The 20461-nt window shown below is 35.0% G+C and overlaps 1 protein-coding gene across 10 annotated transcripts in view; it reads right to left on the bottom strand.

Moving 5' to 3' along the window:
• Positions 1 to 20461, bottom strand: part of MTMR2 (myotubularin related protein 2) — a 107499-nt gene that overhangs the window by 16782 nt on the left and 70256 nt on the right. For all 10 annotated transcript variants that reach the window (XM_059068228.2, XM_059068234.2, XM_067038255.1 and 7 more), the window contains 4 exons: positions 20232 to 20333; positions 19009 to 19092; positions 11197 to 11346; positions 10246 to 10434 (listed from right to left, as the gene is read on the bottom strand). In XM_059068228.2, coding sequence (XP_058924211.1) covers positions 10246 to 10434; positions 11197 to 11346; positions 19009 to 19092; positions 20232 to 20333 — 525 coding nt within the window. The remainder of the gene's footprint in view (positions 1 to 10245; positions 10435 to 11196; positions 11347 to 19008; positions 19093 to 20231; positions 20334 to 20461) is intronic.

Here is a 20461-nt window from a genome sequence, read left to right as displayed (position 1 = left end):
AAAAACACAAAAAAATCATTCAAGACAGTACCGGAGGACAAAGCATTCCATCAAACCCCCAAACCACCAACAGTCACAAGATCTAGATGCTATCAGCAAATGTGTGAAGGAACAAATGGATATAAGATGAACTAGAGAACAAGAGATTTTACAGGAGAGTCTTATAATTTGTAGTGTTTGTTCTGCTTCCTTGTTTTAGCTTTCTTCCTCCAGAACTACAGGAGAGAACAGACCAATCTAAGAAGTACCGTTGAAACCAGGAAGGGTTCTGTCCATTCTAACAGCCAAGTTACTAGAGAAACTCAGAAATGAAATGAGACTTGGGAACAAATTAGAAATAAAAGAAAAAAAATCAGAAATAAAGACTAAATTAGAAGAAACTCAAGAGCAAATAAATACAATGGATATTAAATTAAAAGAAATAGACAGTGAAAAGCAAAATATAAAATCAAAACAGAATAGAAAGCATAAAAAGGATTCACGAGAAAGTGGCAAACGATGAAGACAGGCAAAGAAGAGCCAGCACAGGAATAACAGGAGTCCAGAAGAAGCAAGCCATACATGGAAATGAAACAAATACTAAGAACTATGATTAAAGAAAAAAATTCATGAAATTTTTAAGCTGGAAATTACCAATTAAAATAGCACACATGCATACTTAATAATACAGACCCAGAACACAAAACATGAAGACAAATTCTGGCAAAATAACTGGACTTCAAAGAAAAAGAAAAAACAAAATCTTTCACAAATCCAAGTAAAAAGAGTGACTTAGAAGGAAATTTAGTTTATCATCAGACTTTGAAACTTTATGGCAAAAAAAAGCAACATATTTAAGACATTCAATAAAATCAAATGTAAGCCAAGAATTTCATGCCTAGCAAAACTTATTCGAATATAAAGGACATAAAGCTGCTATCAGCATACGGATACTCAGAATATAGTTCTTATGAGCCTTGCTGAAATATTTACAAGAGAACAACTCCAGACAAAAGAAAATGACCAGAAAGACATCCATATAAGAATTCGTTATCAGCACAAAATATTTAGCTACTTACAGAAGTCAGAGGTAAAAGGCAAAAAGTATGTGTACAAAAGGGAGACTATGTAAAGACTACACATGCTCTGATGATGTAAATATAATACAATTCATTTTAAAATGGGAGCAAATGGAAAAAAATTTAACTTTTCAGTAAATGTACTGGTGATGATACTATTAATACTGTTATTCTAAGACCATGGTAGGATAAAGCAAATGAGTAATTATGTAGCATACTAATGTTATTATCCCCTCTGTCTTTGAGAATCGGGATTTCTGGTGTGGAAGGAAGGACATACACATGTAATTTAGAAGAAGTTATATAAAAACTCTAGCACTGAATTTAAATTTAAATTCATGAATTCATTAAATATGAATTCATGAGGTATAATACTTTATCTTTAAAAACATAAAAGGGGCTTCCCTGGTGGCGCAGTGGTTAAGAATCCGCCTGCCAATGCAGGGGACATGGGTTCGTGCCCCGATCCGGGAAGATCCCACGTGCCGCGGAGCGGCTGGGCCCATGAGCCATGGCCGTGGAGCCTGTGCTCTGCAACGGAAGAGGCCACAACAGTGAGAGGCCCGCGTACCAGAAAGAAAAAAAAAAAAATTTATATATATATATAAAAGTTTTCTAGCTCTATCCACTGAAAAGACTTAGAAATTAGACCAACCCAGTAGCAAATAATTATCCTTAGCACTCAGATTATGGTTTGAAATACCATTTCCTACTAACAGAAACCAGAACTTCTTAGAGAAATGGCTATTCTATGCCTGCGGCAGGAAACATACAAGATATCCTGATGAGTCTGGTATACTGGTATACCCTGTCATACCAGATAGCAAAGATTACTATGGTTATATACCTTGTCATACCACATAGCAAAGATTACTATGGTTATGTCAAAAGAACTCGGGAGATAACTTGAAAAGTGTCCCTCAGACCAAAGGTGGGAAATTATTTTTTCAAAAAAAAAAATTACCATCTGCAATGAATTAGAAATTGTTGACTACATATAAATACATGCATTCATAATGACACTTAAAAAAATCAGTCACCCTCATGGGATGGTAGGGAGTAAATTCATTATTGGGAAAACTGATAAATAAGGAAAAAGAATCAAACATTTACCCTGGCTTTCTTATATGAACTGAACTGCTAGTTAACCAAAATTTAGATAAGAGAAAGTGTTTCTTTACAGAAAGAGTTCAAGTAAGCTGAAAAGGAAATCATTAAATTAGAATATCACCATTTCGCAACCCCAGTGAATTAACACATCTCGGTACTGAGCATGAACAGCTGCTGATTTCCCAAAAGAAGAATCAGCCACAAATTATGTGCCTCCTGATATATCCCCTATAGCCTTGCCAAAGGAGGTGAACCTGAATCTGAATAAACCTCTGAATTCATGTGAAGGAAATTCAGAGAACAGAAGAAAGTTGAACCATACCATAATACAATCAGCAAAATCTGGACTGTGGAAAACCCTACAATAAAATATATTGGAATGAAGGAGGGAGGAAAGGAGAAAGAAAGGGCAAGGGGAAGACTATAGATGAAGAGAGACTTAAAAGACATATCAAATACAATACTTGAAAAGGCAAGGCTAAGAGCCTAGAGATGTATACACTTCAGTAATAAAAGTATAAAGTAATGTAAGAAGACTACTATAAGTCAGGATAGTGATTACTTTTAGCAGGGGTAGAAGGTAAATTTAATTGCGGTAGGGCACACATGGAAGACTTAGTGGGTAGTACAGTTTTAATTCTTGATACAGCTCATGGTGCAAAAGCAGTTGTCATATTCACACTGACAAAGCTATAAAAAATGTTCTTACTACGAAGGTAAAAAAATACTTGTTCCAACAAGGATGTATACTTTTGCAAATTTTAAAAGGGAGATGGTGGGGAGATTGGGTGAAGGTAGTAAAAACGGGCAAATTTCCAGTTAAAAGATAAGTAAGTAGTGGTGATGTAATGCACAACATGATGATGATAGTCAACAATACTATATTGTATATTTGAAAGTTGCTAAGACAGTAAACTTTGAAAACTCACAAGGAAAAACAATGTAACTGTGTGAAGTCATAGATGTTAACTAAACTTAGGGGGGTGATCATTTCACAATATATGCATATATCAAATCATTATGCTGTATGTACACTTTAAACTTACACACTTTTCTATGTCAATTATATCTCAATAAAGCGGCAGGAAAAAAATATATCAAGCTGGTAAATTAACCTTCAAGAAGAATGCTGGCAATATGTAACAAAACTTTTAAAAATATGCATACTTTAAACTATGATATAGTAATGGTATATCTACAAAATGATTTTATGAAAATAAAGATGCCAACAAAAGATACTTATTTTAGCTATATTTAAAATACTAAAACACCTAATATTAGAAGAATGATTAAGTGAACAATTAAGTGCTGTATGATGAGTACTATTAAAGTTATTTCAGGAATATTTCTTGAAAAATAATTCATATAGAGAGGAAAAACAATGAAAAATAACAATACATAAATGCACAGAACAGTGGGAGAACATAGATCAAAGATTACTGATTGTAAGTGATTTTTATTTCTTTGCTTTGTCTATGCCTTCCTAGATTTTTGTTGTCTATTACATATCAGAAAAATGTCCCAATAGATAAAATATATCAGAGTCTTTTTTAAAAAAGAGAGATTTCTGTAGTGAAATACGCATGGGAATGACTTAAAAAATAAGACGACACCAAGACACATATTAATCAAACTATCAAAAACTAAACATACAGAAAAAATATTAAAAGCAGCAAGGGAAAAACAACAAATAACATACAAGGGAATCCCCATAAGGTTAACCGCTGATCTTTTGCAGAAACTCTGCAAGCCAAAAGGGAGTGGCAGGACATATTTAAAGTGATGAAAGGGAAAAACCTACAACCAGGATTCTCTACCCAGCAAGGATCTCATTCAGATTCCATGGAGAAATTAAAACCTTTACAAACAAGCAAAAGCTGAGAGTTCAGCACCACCAAACCAGCTTTACAACAAATGCTAAAGGAACTTCTCTAGGCGGGAAACACAAGAGAAGGAAAAGACCTACAATAACAAACCCAAAACAATTAAGAAAATGGTAATAGGAACATACATATTGATAATTACCTTAAAAATAAATGGATTAAATGCTCCAACCAAAAGACACAGACTGGCTGAATGGATACAAAAACAAGACCCGTGGGCTTCCCTGGTGGCATAGTGGTTGAGAATCCACCTGCCGATGCAGGGGACACAGGTTCATGCCCCGGTCCGGGAAGATCCCACATGCCACAGAGCGGCTGGGCCCGTGAGCCATGGCCACTGAGCCTGTGTGTCCGGAGCCTGTGCTCCGCAACGGGAGAGGCCACAACAGTGAGAGGCCCGCATACCACAAAAAAAAAAAAAAAAAAAAAAAAGACCCGTATATATGCTGTCTACAAGAAACCCACTTCAGACCTAGGGACATATATAGACTGAAAGTGAGGGGATGAAAAAAGATATTCCATGCAAATGTAAATCAAAAGAAAGCTGGAGTAGCAATTCTCATATCAGACAAAACTGACTTTAAAATAAAGACTATTACAAGAGACAAAGAAGGACACTACATAATGATCAAGGGATCAGTCCAAGAAGCAGATATAACAATTGTAAATATTTATGCATCCAACATGGGAGCACCTCAATAAGTAAGGCAAATGCTAACAGCCATAAAAGGGGAAATTGACAGTAACACAATCATAGTAGGGGACTTTAACACCCCACTTTTACCAGTGGACAGATCATCCAAAATGAAAATAAATAAGGAAACACAAGCTTTAAATGATACATTAAACAAGATGGACTTAACTGATATTTATAGGACATTCCATCCAAAAATAACAGAATACACTTTCTTCTCAAGTGCTCATAGAACATTCTCCAGGATAGACCATATCTTGGGTCACAAGTCAAGTCTTGGTAAATTTAAGAAAATTGAAATTGTATCAGGTATCTTTTCCGACCACAACGCTGTGAGACTAGACATCGATTACAGGAAAATACCTGTAAAAAATACAAACACATGGGGCCTAAACAATACACTACTAAATAACCAAGAGATCACCGAAGAAATCAAAGAGGAAATCAAAAAATACTTAGAAACAAATCACAATGAAAATACGACGACCCAAAACCTTTGAGATGCAGCAAAAACAGTTCCAAGAGGGAAGTTTATCACAATACAATCCTACCTCAAGAAACAAGAAAAATCTCAAATAAACAACTTAACCTTACACCTAAAGCAATTAGAGAAAGAAGAACAAAAAACCCCCAAAGATAGCAGAAGGAAAGAAATCATAAAGATCAGATCAGAAATAAATGAAAAAAAAATAAAGGAAATGATAGCAAAAATCTCTAAAACTAAAAGCAGTTTCTTTGAAAAGATAAACAAAATTGATAAACCATTAGCTAAACTCATCAAGAAAAAAAGGGAGAAGACTCAAGTCAACATAATTAGAAATGAAAAAGGAGAAGTAACAACTAAGACTGCCAAAATACAAAAGATCATGAGAGATTACTACAAGCAACTATATGCCAATAAAATGGACAACGTGGAAGAAATGGACGCATTCTTAGAAAAGCACAACCTTCCGAGACTAAACCAGGAAGATAAAGAAAATATAAACAGACCAATCACAAGCACTGAAATTGAGACAGCGATTAAAAATCTTCCAACAAATAACAGCCAGGACCAGATGGCTTCAGAGGCGAATTCTATCAAACATTTAAAGAAGAGCTAACACCTATCCTTCTCAAACTCTTTCAAAATATAGCAAAGGAAGGAACACTCCCAAACTCATTCTACAAGGCCATCAGCACCCTGATACCAAAACGAGACAAAGAGGGCACAAAGAAAGAAAACTACAGGCCAATATCACTGATGAACACAGATGCAAAATTCCTCAACAAACTACTAGCAAACAGAATCCAACAGCACATTAAAAGGATCATACACCATGATTAAGTGGGGTTTATCCCAGGAATGCAAGGATTCTTCAATATACGCAAAACAATCAATGTGATACACCATATTAACAAACTGAAGGAGAAAAACCATATGATCATCTCAATAGATGCAGAAAAAGCTTTTGACAAAATTCAACACCCATTTCTGATAAAAAAGTAGGCATAGTGGGAACTTACCTCAACATAATAAAGGCCATATATGGCACACCCACAGTCAACATCATTCTCAATGGTGAAAAACTGAAACCATTTCCTCTAAGATCAGGAACAAAACAAGGTTGTCCGCTCTCACCATTATTATTCAACAGTTGTGGAAGTTTTAGCCACAGCAATCAGAGAAGAAAAAGAAATAAAAGGAATTCAAATCGGAAAAGAAGAAGTAAAGCTGTCACTGTTTGCAGATGACATGAGAATACATAGAGAATCCTAAAGATGCCACCAGAAAACTACTAGAGCTAATCAATGAATTTGGTAAAGTAGCAGGATACAAAATTAATGCAAAGAAATCTCTTGCACTCCTATACACTAATGATAAAAAATCTGTAAGAGAAATTAAGGAAACACTCCCATTTACCCCTGCAACAAAAAGAATAAAATACCTAGGAATAAAACTACCTAAGGAGACAAAAGATCTATATGCAGAAAACTATAAGACACTAAGGAAAGAAATTAAAGATGATACAAACAGATGGAGAGATATACCATGTTCTTGGATTGGAAGAATCAACATTGTGAAAATGACTCTACTACCCAAAGCAATCTACAGATTCAATGCAATCCCTATCAAACTACCACTGGCATTTTTTACAGAACTTAGAACAGAAAAATTTCACAATTTGTATGGAAACACAAAACACCCCGAATAGCCAAAGCAATCTTGAGAACGAAAAATGGAGCTGGAGGAATCAGGCTCCTGGACTTCAGACTATACTACAAAGCTACAGTAAGCAAGACAGTATGGTACTGGCACAAAAACAGAAATATAGATCAATGGAACAGGATAGAAAACCCAGAGATAAACCCACGCACATATGGTCACCTTATCTTTGATAAAGGAGGCAAGAATATAAAATAGAGAAAGACAGCCTCTTCAATAAGTGGTGCTGGGAAAACTGGACAGCTACCTGTAGAAGTTATGAAATTAGAACACTCCCTAACACCATACACAAAAATAAACTCAAAATGGATTAAAGACCTAAATGTAAGGCCAGACACTATAAAACTCTTAGAGGAAAACATAGGCAGAACACTCTATGACATAAATCACAGCAAGATCCTTTTTGACCCACCTCCTAGAGAAATGGAAATAAAAACAAAAATAAACAAATGGGACCTAATGAAACTTAAAAGCTTTTGCACAGCAAAGGAAACCATAAACAAGACCAAAAGACAACCCTCAGAATGGGAGAAAATATTTGCAAATGAAGCAACTGACAAAGGATTAATCTGCAAAATTTACAAGCAGCTCATGAAGCTCAATAACAAAAAAACAAACAACCCAATCCAAAAATGGGCAGAAGACCTAAATAGACATTTCTCCAGACAAGATATACAGATTGCCAACAAACACATGAAAGGATGCTCAACATCATTAATCATTTTAGAGAAATGCAAATCAAAACTACGATGAGGTATCACCTCACACCAGTCAGAATGGCCATCATCAAAAAATCTACAAACAGTGAATGCTGGAGAGGGTGTGGAGAAAAGGGAACACTCTTGCACTGTGGGTGGGAATGTAAATTGATACAGCCACTATGGAGAACAGTATGGAGGTTCCTTATAAAACTAAAAATAAAACTACCATACCACCCAGCAATCCCACTACTGGACATATACCCTGAGAAAACTGTAATTCAAAAAGAGTCATGTACCACAATGTTCACTGCAGCTCTATTTACAACAGCCAGGACATGGAAGCAACCTAGGTGTCCATCGACAGATGAATGGATAAAGAAGATATGGCACATATATACAATGGAATATTACTCAGCCGTAAAAAGAAACGAAATTGAACTATTTGTAGTGAGGTGGATGGACCAAAGTCTGTCATACAGAGTGAAGTAAGTCAGAAAGAGAAAAACAAATACCATATGCTAACACATATATATGGAATCTAAAACAAACAAACAAAAAAGCTTCTGAAGAACCTAGGGGCAGGACAGGAATAAAGATGCAGACATAGAGAATGGACTTGAGGACATGGGGAGGGGAAAGGGTAAGCTGGGATGAAGTGATAGAGTGGCATGGACAGATATACACTACCAAATGTAAAACAGATAGCTAGTGGGAAGCAACGGCATAAGGGAGATCAGCTCAGTGCTTTGTGACCACCTAGCAGGGTGGAATAGGGAGGGTTAGGAGGGAGGGAGACACAAGAGGGAAGAGATATGTGGATATATGTATATGTATAGCTGATTTACTATGTTATAAAGCAGAAATTAACACACCATTATAAAGCAATTATGCTCCAATAAAGATGTTAAAAAAAAAAAGACGAGGAATATAACATTTTGCTCTACCCCCTTTTCTGCCTTATATGCCTCTCTCCTTCTCTCATCCTAGATAACATCTTAAGTCTCATTCCTGCTAATTCATGGTATAAGGTTTACGGAAGGGAACAAGTAATTACTGGAAAAATACATGCCAGTCTCTGGGGTACCAACTTCATACACACATTGTCTCATTTCTCCTTTAAGGGGAAATACTTACAGTTTAACAGAGAATGTCTGAAATTCACAATGTCCTCAAAACACTAAATAGGACAGAAATAATTAGGTACATGATCCATAATTTAATTTAAGGATGGTCACCTCAGCACTGTTTATAATAGCAAAAAAAAAAAGAAAAAGAAATAACCTAAATATTCAAAAACAACTGGTGTTATTAATTATCATGTTACAGATATTTACTGACATAGAAAGAAACAGCACCAATTAAAAAAAGGAAGTTGCAATTATCCCATTCTGTGTCAAATATATGTGTGCACGCATCTGCACATAGGTCTGGAAGTATAACCAAGATTTAATGGTGTTTCTCTCTTATTTAGTTATAGGATTTGGGGTGTTTTAGTTTTGGGGGGGCTTTGGGGGTTTTTTCTGCTAATATGTGAGGTAATTTTTTAAAGCTAAATTGTATCTCTTCTTTTTCCTTCTCCTATGGTAGATTTTGTCAACTGGACTAGAATTTCTATTTCCACAATGCTAATATTTATTCTATAGCAGAAATCAGGACCACTGCTCCAGCTAACTGCAAGTTTTCAGTCTGAACAGCTTGTACAGGTGGAGAGCTGCCAGAAGAGGGCAGCACTGGTCACTGAGAACACTGCATGATTTCTACAACAGTGCTGTGCAGACGTCTTTTGTCAGTCACAAGCTCAGTTTATTATCCAGTTTGGAGAAGGGAAAGAGAAACTAGTAATTGATGAATACCTATTTCTTATGTAAGTAAGCAGGATTATGCACTATTTTTTATCCAGTGAGTTTTGCCCCCAAAACAACCCTGTTAGTTATTATGATTCTCATTTCACAAATAAGCAAATTAAAGTTACTAAAAAGATTAAATACCTGACTCCACATTATACTGGGATTGACATGTACACATTGCTATATTTAAAACAGATAACCAGGCTTCCCTGGTGGCGCAGTGGTTGAGAATCCGCCTCCCAATGCAGGGGACAAGGGTTCATGCCCTGCTCCGGGAAGATCCCACATGCCATGGAACAGCTGGGCCCGTGAGCCATGGCCGCTGAGCCTGCGCGTCCGGAGTCTGTGCTCCACAATGGGAGAGGCCACAACAGTGAGAGGCCCACGTACCACAAAAAAAAAAAAAAAAAAAAAAAAAACAGATAACCAATAAGGACCTACTGTATAGCACAGGGAACTCTGATCAATATTCTGTAATAACCTAAATGGGAAAAGAATTTGAAAAAGGATACATTTATATATGTATAAATGAGTCACTTTGCTGTATACCTGAAACGAATACAACATTGTTAATCAACTATACTCCAATATAAAATAAAAATTTTTTTAAGTTATACTATCTAGTAGAAGAGACAGGATTAGAATCTACATTTTTATCATTGAAAAGCCTGAAGTCTTTCTAGTGCACTGTGGCTCCCACCAAACTCATGAAACTAACTATAATCTTAATTACTGGAAGACGATCTCACCTTATTGGCAACAGCATTAACACTTGGCCGGGCGTCAAATATAAACATTTTATGAGATTGGGCATTGGAGTCCATAATGGCTTGAAGGTATTTTTCATCTTCTTTGCTTCGCTTCCCACTTACACCTACCATGGGCTGGCTACACCGAGTGATTGTGGCTTGACTTTCAGGATGAATCCATGATAAAACCTTAATGGGGGGAAAAAATGGCAACACACCCTTTTACATGCTTCTCTGTTTATAATTCTTCTGAAAATCATTACTGTATAAAACTCTGCCTTCTAATTGGATTCAAAGCCTAGCCATAAAAGGATATACGAGGCTGCTATGAAAAATCATCACCTTTCTTTCAAGCCAATTCTGGCATGTGGAAAACTTGGTCTAATTCGTTAATCAGATATTGATTTATGAAAGTCACTGATTATTGGAAGTGTTGTCTCTAGAAAAAAATACATTAAAAGGGGGCTAAGTAAACCCCACTTTTAAAGTCTGAGCACTATATCAGCAAAACTGTCCAACTATAAAGTCTTCAGAATCTGAATTTTTGTACCTAAAATTATTTAAGCTATCTTTCTAGAACACAGTAATTCATCATAAATTTGTAAAGTTTTCTTCTTTCTAGGATTTAAAGGAAAAAAAGCATTATCACCATGACCAAAGATGTATAATAAGATAAAGAAATAGTGAATACAGAGCCAACTTTGTTTTCGAGTTAAGAACCATGCAATTCTGTGCAGCTCTCTAATATCCATCTCAAATTCTCCAGAAATGTCTTTAGTCTAAGTCTTTCCTCTGGTTTTAATTTTACTAAATAACTCATTCCCTAATATCCCCAGAGAAGACCTGCCGCTGTAGCTATTTTAATCCTGCAACCATTCTCCCATTTGTCATCCCCATCATTATGTGAAGTACAAAAGCAATGGGAAAGTTTCAGCACAGCTTCACACTTACTGGGATACGGCCCCGGGATCTGAAGGATGCCACTCTCTTTAATTCTTCATCAGGAATATTTGCTGGCACAACCAAGAGGGCAGGGTATGTATCACAAAGCTCATACCGTTCATTTATCTTTGTTATTCTCCAGCTTTCATTTGGAATTCCCTACATGTGAAATAAAACATAAGACAAATTACTGCCTAACAAAAATATTTTAAAACATCAGAACAGAAGCCTCCTATTCAACTTCTCTTTTCTCCACTATCTATCACTTAAGTTGTTGGAATAGTTATTGTCTGCCTGTGGTGACCAGGCTTTTAGGATGAGATATTCTAACACAGGGATCTGTGTTCATTTTGGCATTCAATTTTATATTAATAGATTTATTAAATCATTAAATACTGATTGAGTGTTGGGTCTGTCCTAAGCACATCAAATGAAAAGCAAGGAAACAGTAAGACTGAAAATGTTCTTGTCTTTAAAAAGAACACAGTCTCATACAGTTTGACTGGTGAGTGATTCTGCTGCCATTCATCTATACAAAGAAATTTCTGAGGGCAGCCACCAAGTGTCCACCAGAATGCTACGTACGTGTTTATCACTTATATATCTAAAGTGAATTTTACAGTATTAATAAAATGTTGCTGATGTAAAACATATTAAAAAAAACAAGGAAGTAATGGAAGGCAAAACCAAAAAAAAAGAGGCAAGAGAAACACTTAAAACAATTTTTAAAAAACACACCAATTATTAAACTCATTTGGTCCTTAAATATTTGCCATATTTATAATTAGTATACCACTTCACATATAGGATTACTTAATAAGACACTTTAAAATTTCCATCCTCCATTCCATAGAAAATAAAGCCATTACATTAAATGGCTGGAATTAAGAAAATACATATATTTTAAATTTTATTACCTCTGACAACTCATAATAAACAGAAAAAGACAAAACTGAAAGAAAACAAATTACAGAAAAAAATATTTACTGAGTACCTACTATGTGCAGGCACTATGCCAGCAGCCTTTCTCTGTATCCCTTCCTCCCTCCCTCCCCCTCCTGCCTCCCACACACACACATATTACTCTATTCAGGTTTCATTACTGTCATTTTATAGATGAAGAAATTGTGGCACAAACTGTAACTTGACCAAAGGAAGCTGTAAAGAATTCCATGTACATTCTAAAACTATCCTTTTAATTAAAAAAAGTACACTGTTCCTCAAGAAAAATTTTACTATCGTGGTTCACAAAATTGTTATAAAAATATGAAGTCAGGGCTTCCCTGGTGGCGCAGTGGTTGAGAGCCCGCCTGCCGATGCAGGGGACACGGGTTCGTGCCCCGGTCCGGGAAGATCCCACATGCCGCGGAGCAGCTGGGCCTGTGAGCCAGGGCTGCTGAGCCAGCGCGTCCAGAGCCTGCACTCCCCAACGGGAGAACCACAACAGTGAGAAGCCCGCATATCGAAAAAAAAAAAAAAAGGTTTAAGTAAGAGATGTTTAAAATAAATGTACATGCTATAATAAAAAATGTACAATAAAAAATGAATATAGAGGTGGTACTCAACCAAGAAACTTGGATACCACCTCTAACTCTCCCTCACCCTCTACTTCCAATGAATGACTAATTTTTATGATTTTTTTCTTCCAAAAGTGCCTGAAAAAAGTTTGCTCACTTCTCGCCATCTTCACTGTCACTTCCCTAATTCAGGCCATTGTCACTTCTCTTCTGTCCCTCCACAATCTATTCTCCACACTGCCTCAAAATTCTTTTAAGATGCAAAAGCTATCACATCATTCTTCTGTCTAAAAACTATCAATGGCTACCTATTCCTTTTCACATAAAGTGTAGAACCCTTTACGGGACTTGGCAAAGACCTTCACACTCCTGCTTTCCCCAGACTGATCTCTGGCCACTCTAAACTCTAGTCTAGCCTATACCAAACACCTTCAGTTTCCAGATGGCTTCATATTCTATTACCAGAGTACTTGCCCTATTATTCACAATATTCATCACTGTGTATTTTGATTGTTATTTTACTTCTTTGAATCCTCCATTAAACATATGTTCTTTGGGAGTCAGGATTGTGTCTGTTTAAGCCACTAGTACATAGTAGGTGCTACATGAATTTGATGAATGAATGAATATATGAATGAATAAAATCAATGAACCACAAGGAAGCTTCTACAAGAAGCAAAATTAGTTTCTGAAGTTTTCTTAGAAAATATGGAGTCAAAGCTGAGAGGGTCAGATCTACTGAGATCCTAGTGTACCATCTTTAACCCAGGTAGGTAACTCCCATCTCTCTCTCACTGCCTTCCCATATCCTTGAAAAATCACTACCAGGTAGAACTGTTACCACTGAGATTGTGTCATATTCTTCAGAAAAATGGATGGGTGGAAGTAGAATCACTGACTTAAATTACCTTAATGGCTACTGTCCTCCTCATTCTTAGAGAAGCTGACACACCTAACTCCACTAAAGGAAAGGCCTTCCAAGCAGAAAACTGGTGTTGGCTAGTCAGCATATACATTATTTGTAGACAGTGCTAAAGATATAAGGATAACTGTTGATCTCTGGCATACATCTTTCTACTCTCCATGCAAATCACTGCCCTTCAGTTAATGTATCCATTTGTCAGTCAATTTACAACCAAAGTAACTGGATTATAGCTTTCCCTAGTTACTTACATTCCAGTTCTGAGGCTAAGTTCTGTTCCCTTTACTGCACTTGAGTGCTCTCCAAATTTGTTAAGCAAGATATCTACCATATGATTATTTCTGCAGAAGACCATGCTCATTTTCTATATACTGATTTTTACTATTTTAGCAACTTGATGATTTCTCTTGACCTTATACACAAATTTCAGGTCCTGTGTATAATCACTACATGTGTCAAGAGAATATTAAAGAAATACTCATATAACAAATGATTACTAATAGTTTTGCCCATTTAAAAAATATATAATCTAATTTCTTTAGGCACTATACGTATAGGTCTACAAATTTAATGTGGCTTTCCTTTTGTGTTTCAGTGGCAGCACACAAAAAGCCAACCAATCATAACTTCTGTTTTTAGAGCTTTACAATGTAATAAATATAATAATAATCATTTGGATCGATTTCTATGGTTTATAATGTGCCTTTCTGTATATCACTAATCCTTCAAACAATCCTATAAGGCAGTTCCTATCACCAAGTAAAAAAATTTGTGACATGAGTGACTCATTCAACAGCACATATCTAAGTGTGAGAGCTAAGCAAGTGCTAGAGCTAGGATTCAAAACTGAGCCTTCTAAATGATCTGGAATTAGATTGTGGTGATAGCTGCACAACCTTATGAATATGTTAAAAAACAGTGGTGTATGCTTTAAAGTAGAAAATTTTATGGTATGTGAATTATATATCAATTTTAAAGAAAAAAAGAATAGAGAGGCCATGTGTTTTGAGATGGTATAATCTCCAAAATATGTTAGACGAAAAACAAGGGTACAGTGTGCACAGAATGCTATTATCTGCTTTTAAAAAAATACTGTATATACATTATACAAGCTATGTAGCATAAAATCTCTGAAAGGATTTACGGGTAATGAGTAACATTATTTCCTAAAGGGAGAGGAACTGGGATGGCTGGGGAACAATGTTGGCCGGAAGGGAAACCTTCCTTTCAGTATACCCTTTTATACCTTTTGAATTTTATACAGACAGCGTGTATTACTGCATCCAATTTTTTTTAATTTAAAAGAAGAAAGGAATATTCTGATGCTTTATCTGTAGTCTCAACATTTATATTAAGAGACTACCCTGAACAGCAAAGGAAAAACCATCAACAAAATGAAAAGGCACCCTATGAATTGGAGAAAACATTTGCAAACCATATACCTGATATGACATTAATATCCAAAATATATAAAGAACTTAAAAACAACAAAAACTCTGATTAAAAATGAGCAAAGGGGGCTTCCCGGGTGGCGCAATGGTTGAGAGTCCGCCTGCCGATGGAGGGGACACGGGTTCGTACCCCAGTCCAGGAAGATCCCACATGCCGCGGAGTGGCTGGGCCCGTGACCCATGGCCACTGAGCCTGCGCATCCGGAGCCTGTGCTCTGCAACGGGAGAGGCCACAACAGTGACAGGCCCACATACCACAAAAAAAAAAAGAGCAAAGGATCTGAATAAACATTTTCCCAAAGACATACAAATGGCTAGCAAACACATGAAAAGATGCTCAACATCACTAATCATCAGGAAAATGCAAATCAAAACTACAATGAGATATCACCTCACATCTGTTAAAATGGCTAATTACCCAGCATTGTAAAGTAATTATACTCCAATAAAGATGTACTAAAAAATAAATAATTTTTAAATAAATAAATAATAAAATAAAATGGCTAATCACCCAAAAAAACAAGAAATCACAAGTGTTGGCGAGGATGTGCAGAAAAGGGAGCCCTTGTGCAGTGTTGGTGGGAAACAGTAAGGAGGTTCCTCAAAAAATTAAAAATAGAACTACTATATGTTCCAGCAATTCCACTTCTGAGTATTTATTCAAAGAAAATGAAAACACTAACTCAAAAAGATATATGCTTCCATTCATTGTAGCATTATCTACAATAGCCAAGATATGGACACAATGTAAGTGCTCACTGATGAATGAATAAAGAAAATGTGGTATATGTGTATATATATATATATAAAGAGAGCGAGAGATCTCTATATATAATGGAATTTTATTCAACCATAGAAAGAATGAAATCTTGCCACTTGTGACAACATGGATGGAACCTGAGTGCACAATGTTAAGTGAAATAAGACAGAAAAAAGCAAATATTGTATGACGATCTCACTTATATGTGGAATTGTAAAAAAAAAAAAAAAAACCAAGAAAACAAGCTCATAGATAAAGGGAACAAACTGATGGTTGGTTGTTGGAAGCTTGGAAGCAGGGGGTCAGGAGTGGGCAAAATGGTGAAGGGAGCCAAAAGGTACAAGCTTCCAATTATAAAGCAAATGTAAGTCACAGGGATACACTGTACAGCATGGTAACTATGGTTAATACTGTATTGTATATTTGAAAGTTGTGAAGAGAACAAATCTTGAACGATCTCATCACAAGAAAAAAAATCCTGTAACTATTTTTGGTGACACTGTCTAGATGTTAACTAGACTTACTGTGGTGATCATTTCACAATATATATAAATATCAAATCATTATGGTATATACCTGAAACTAATATAATGTTGTATGTCAATTATACCTCAATGAAAACAAGGAAAGAAACAAACAGAAGAGATTATCTTCATTTTCTTCAGTAATAAATTTTTTTTTAAAAGTCTTCTAACTACATCAAATACAGTGTCCTCTCCACCAGACTTTTAGTTGACTCAAAGTGTCTAACTCTGCAGTAAAAAGCCAACAAATTAATCTAGTTAGGTCAAAGACCATAAAGCATCTGTATCATTCAGTGTAGATTTCAATTCTGTATTCTGATTACCGTATTTCCTAATCGCATAATTCTCTTCCTGAATGTGTATAGCTGTTCATTTACTCTTTTTTTTCAATTGGAGTATAGCTAATTTACAATATTGTATTAGTTTCAAATGTACAGCAAAGTGATTCAGTTATACATATTTTCTCTGATTTTTATCCATTATAGGTTATTAAAAGATATTAAATATAGGTTCCTGTACTATACAGAAATCATTGTTGTTTATTTTACATACAGTGGTGTGTATCTGTTAATTCCATACTCCTAACTTATCTCTCCTCCCACCTCTTTCCCCTTTGGTAAACATGAGTTTGTTTTCTATGTCAGTGAGTCTGTTTCTGTTTTGTAAACAAGTTCATTTGTATTACTTTCTTAGTTCCACATATAAGTGATATTATATATTTGTCTTTCTCTGCCTGGCTTACTTCACTCAGTATGATAATCTCTAGGTCCACTCACATTGCTGCAAATGGCAATATTTCACTCCTTTTTATGGCTGAGTAATATTCCTGTGTGTGTGTGTGTGTGTGTGTGTGTGTGTGTGTGTGTGTGTGTGTGTATACACCACATATTCTTGATCCATTCATCAGTTGATGAACACTTAGGTTGCTTCCATGCCTTTGCTACTGTAAATAGTGATGCTATGAAACATTAGGGTGCATGTATCTCTTTGAATTAGAGTTTTCATCTTTTTCAGATCACATGGTAACTCTATTTTTAGTTTTTTAAGGAACCTCCAGACTATTTTCCATAGTGACTACACCAATTTACATTCCCACTAAAAGTGTAGGAAGGTTCACTTTTCTCCACACCCTCTGCAGCATTTATCTGTAAACTTTTTGATGATGGCCATTCTGACCACGGTGAGGTGATACTTCATTATAGTTTTGAATTACATTCTCTAATAATTGGCAATGTTGAGCCTCTTTTCATGTGATTGTTGGCCATCTGTATGTCTTTGGAGAAATGTCTATTTAGGTATTCTGCCCATTTTTTGATCGGGTTGTTTGTTTTTTCACACTCACTCTTCAACTTATTCTTTTTCATATTAATTTCCTTCTTTTCACTGGACACAGTTATCTCATCTCCTTTCCAAAGTTCTATGTTGAATGCTACTACGACAGACAGAAATTTTTGCCCAGATTCCCAAAGAATATTCTTCATTTTTACAATTCTACGGACATTTGTTAGACTTTCTGATTGCTTTGCCACTTAATTCTGACACTGGACTTTTGGTTTAGCAAAAATTTTGTAATGTTACTTGTAGACTCTTGGTTTTTAAAAGCTGATCCATTTATTTTGTATTCTGCTTCGTATTTTGCCAGCTGATGGTTTTATAACTAATTTTAAATTTCTCTTGCCACATACAATTGAGCAACAAAATCAGTTTCAAACCATCTGGATATCTTTAGTTCTCTAGTGATGGTTTTTTATTCTTCCTGGCTTTCTGAAACAAACCTAAAAAATTAGAAGCTTTATAGTAATTAAAATGCAATGTTTAAAATCTAAATACAAAAATCACAGCCTAATGTTTGTCATATTTGAATTCTAGAATAATTTGAATATCAAATCTAACAATTACCAAGAAACAATCAATGTGTCTGAAAAATTCTCAAGAATGCAGAGTGAACATGTGGAAAGTTAAAAATAAAGACTATTTTTGGTAGAGTTTAAGTATTGCAGTATAGGAACTCTGGGAAGTGGTATATTGAGGAAGAATAGGGAGAATGATACACTATAACACAGATTTCAAGACTGAATTCTGCTTTAATCTCCTACTGTGGAGAATCACATTATTAGGTTTTCTAATATTAAGCAAACTCACCTTAGTCATGAAGTATTATCTCTTTTGTATACTATCAGATTAGATTTATTAACATTTTATGTAGAAGTGTGTCCTCTGAAAATGTAGAACTTTCAAAATTTTATGTGCAGCTAAATTGTAAGCAGTAGAATTATTAGGAAATGTTTTCAGAATTATAGGATACCCAAAAAGAAAAATCTGAGTAATGCGAATGACATGTAAAAACATTAAAATGTAAATATATTTACAATTTTATTTTTATTTTTAAAATTATTAAACATTTTTTAAATAAACTGATTTACTTGTAAACTCTTAGATAAGTAAAGATTCATGAAAGATCACTGGCATAGTCTGAAAAGCTGTTTAAAGAAACTGTAAGGCAATCAAAAAAATCAAGATTAGCCTTTATTAAAAAACAACAACAAAAACCACAAAACTATATAAAGCTATTCACTTCTATCCATGAACATTTTGTTGTAATGAAAGGAATACAGAATATTGAAATTCAAAAAAAAAAAGTACTTACCTGCCTTCTATACTCTAAAAGAGAGTCATATAGCTTCCACCCATTTTCAGGAAATACTTCTTTGTACTCAAAAGCAAAAAGAGGCTACAAAAAGTAAAGAGTTAATAGCTAAAAAAGACATTTAAGAAGGTAATGAATCAGAAATGTAACCTTATCATACCCCAAGTTTTCATTTACTTATCTGTAAGGATATTTTATATTGGTATTCTTCTTTATATTGTTGTTTTAGTTTTATAATTTTGAAAACTTACTTTTAAAAATATTTCCAAGCACAGAAAAGCACAAAGATCTGCCACCAAGATTTATCAAATGCTAACATATCACCATGTTTCCTTCAGGTATCTTTGGTAGCTGTTTTAGGTTTACTTCTAAATAATGAAAGATATTACATAAAAAAGACATCTTCTGATATAATTAATTAGTTTAACATCACAGATATCAGCAGTTAAGCAGCTTTAAAGATTAGGCTACATTTTCTAAAACATACTGAATAAACTTTTTATTTTAGGACATGCAATCTGTACCAAAAAAGAAACTTTAATTTATCATTAATGTAGACAGAATAGCAGGAACAACTATGATGATAAACACTCAAACTCGAGTCAGAAGACCAGGATTGATTCTAAATTTTACTTCTTACTAACTACGCCACTGAATCAATTGTTTACCTGCTCCTGGTTTCAACTTTAAAATACGGGTAAATAATATTTAGCACCACAGGGCTACTGTAGAAGTTAGATTATATAAAATAAGTGAGGAAACCTAGTACTGTTAATAGCACACAGTAGGAACTCAGTTCTAAGTATTTAGATTATATAAAATAAGTGAGGAAACCTAGTACTGTTAATAGCACACAGTAGGAACTCAGTTCTAAGTATTTATCCACCTTTCCCTCCTGAAATTGCTAGACTTAACCCTCAGCTCTCAATTTAAAAGATTTCACATCCTAATGAAAACCATATACAGCTTTTCATCATGGAAATACCCTGGATAGAAAGATCATATAATGATAGAATGTCAGTCTGCAGGGATGGACCTCAGAAATCAGCTAGTCCAGCTTCCTCATTTTGTACCTTAAAAAGCTGGTCCTATAGGTTAAACCTAAACTAGACATCTGGCAAAGTGGGATTGTAAACAGAAAGATTCTAAGTAGCCTAGACAAGTTTCTTGACCCTACATCAATAATTATAATATAGCTTTTTCAAAGATGAGAAACCTCTTACCAGGTTATTAGAGACAGGAAATGCATATTTCATTAGATTCTCAAATATAGATCTTCTTGTTCGCCCCTCAGGTTTATGAGCAAACCGTAAGTTCCGAATATCCTAGAAAAGAGTTATGATCCAAGTCACCTATCGTTTGTTCACTTTTTATTTAATGAACAAATAAGGCAACTATTTGTTCATTAAATAAAAAGTGAATGAATGTGGGATACAAAAATAGACAACAGCTC

The sequence above is a fragment of the Kogia breviceps genome, chromosome 7 (genome assembly GCF_026419965.1).
Source record: "Kogia breviceps isolate mKogBre1 chromosome 7, mKogBre1 haplotype 1, whole genome shotgun sequence".
NCBI lineage: Eukaryota > Metazoa > Chordata > Mammalia > Artiodactyla > Physeteridae > Kogia > Kogia breviceps.
Note: the sequence above shows the minus strand (reverse complement) of the source record. Positions and strands in the feature narration are given on the sequence as shown.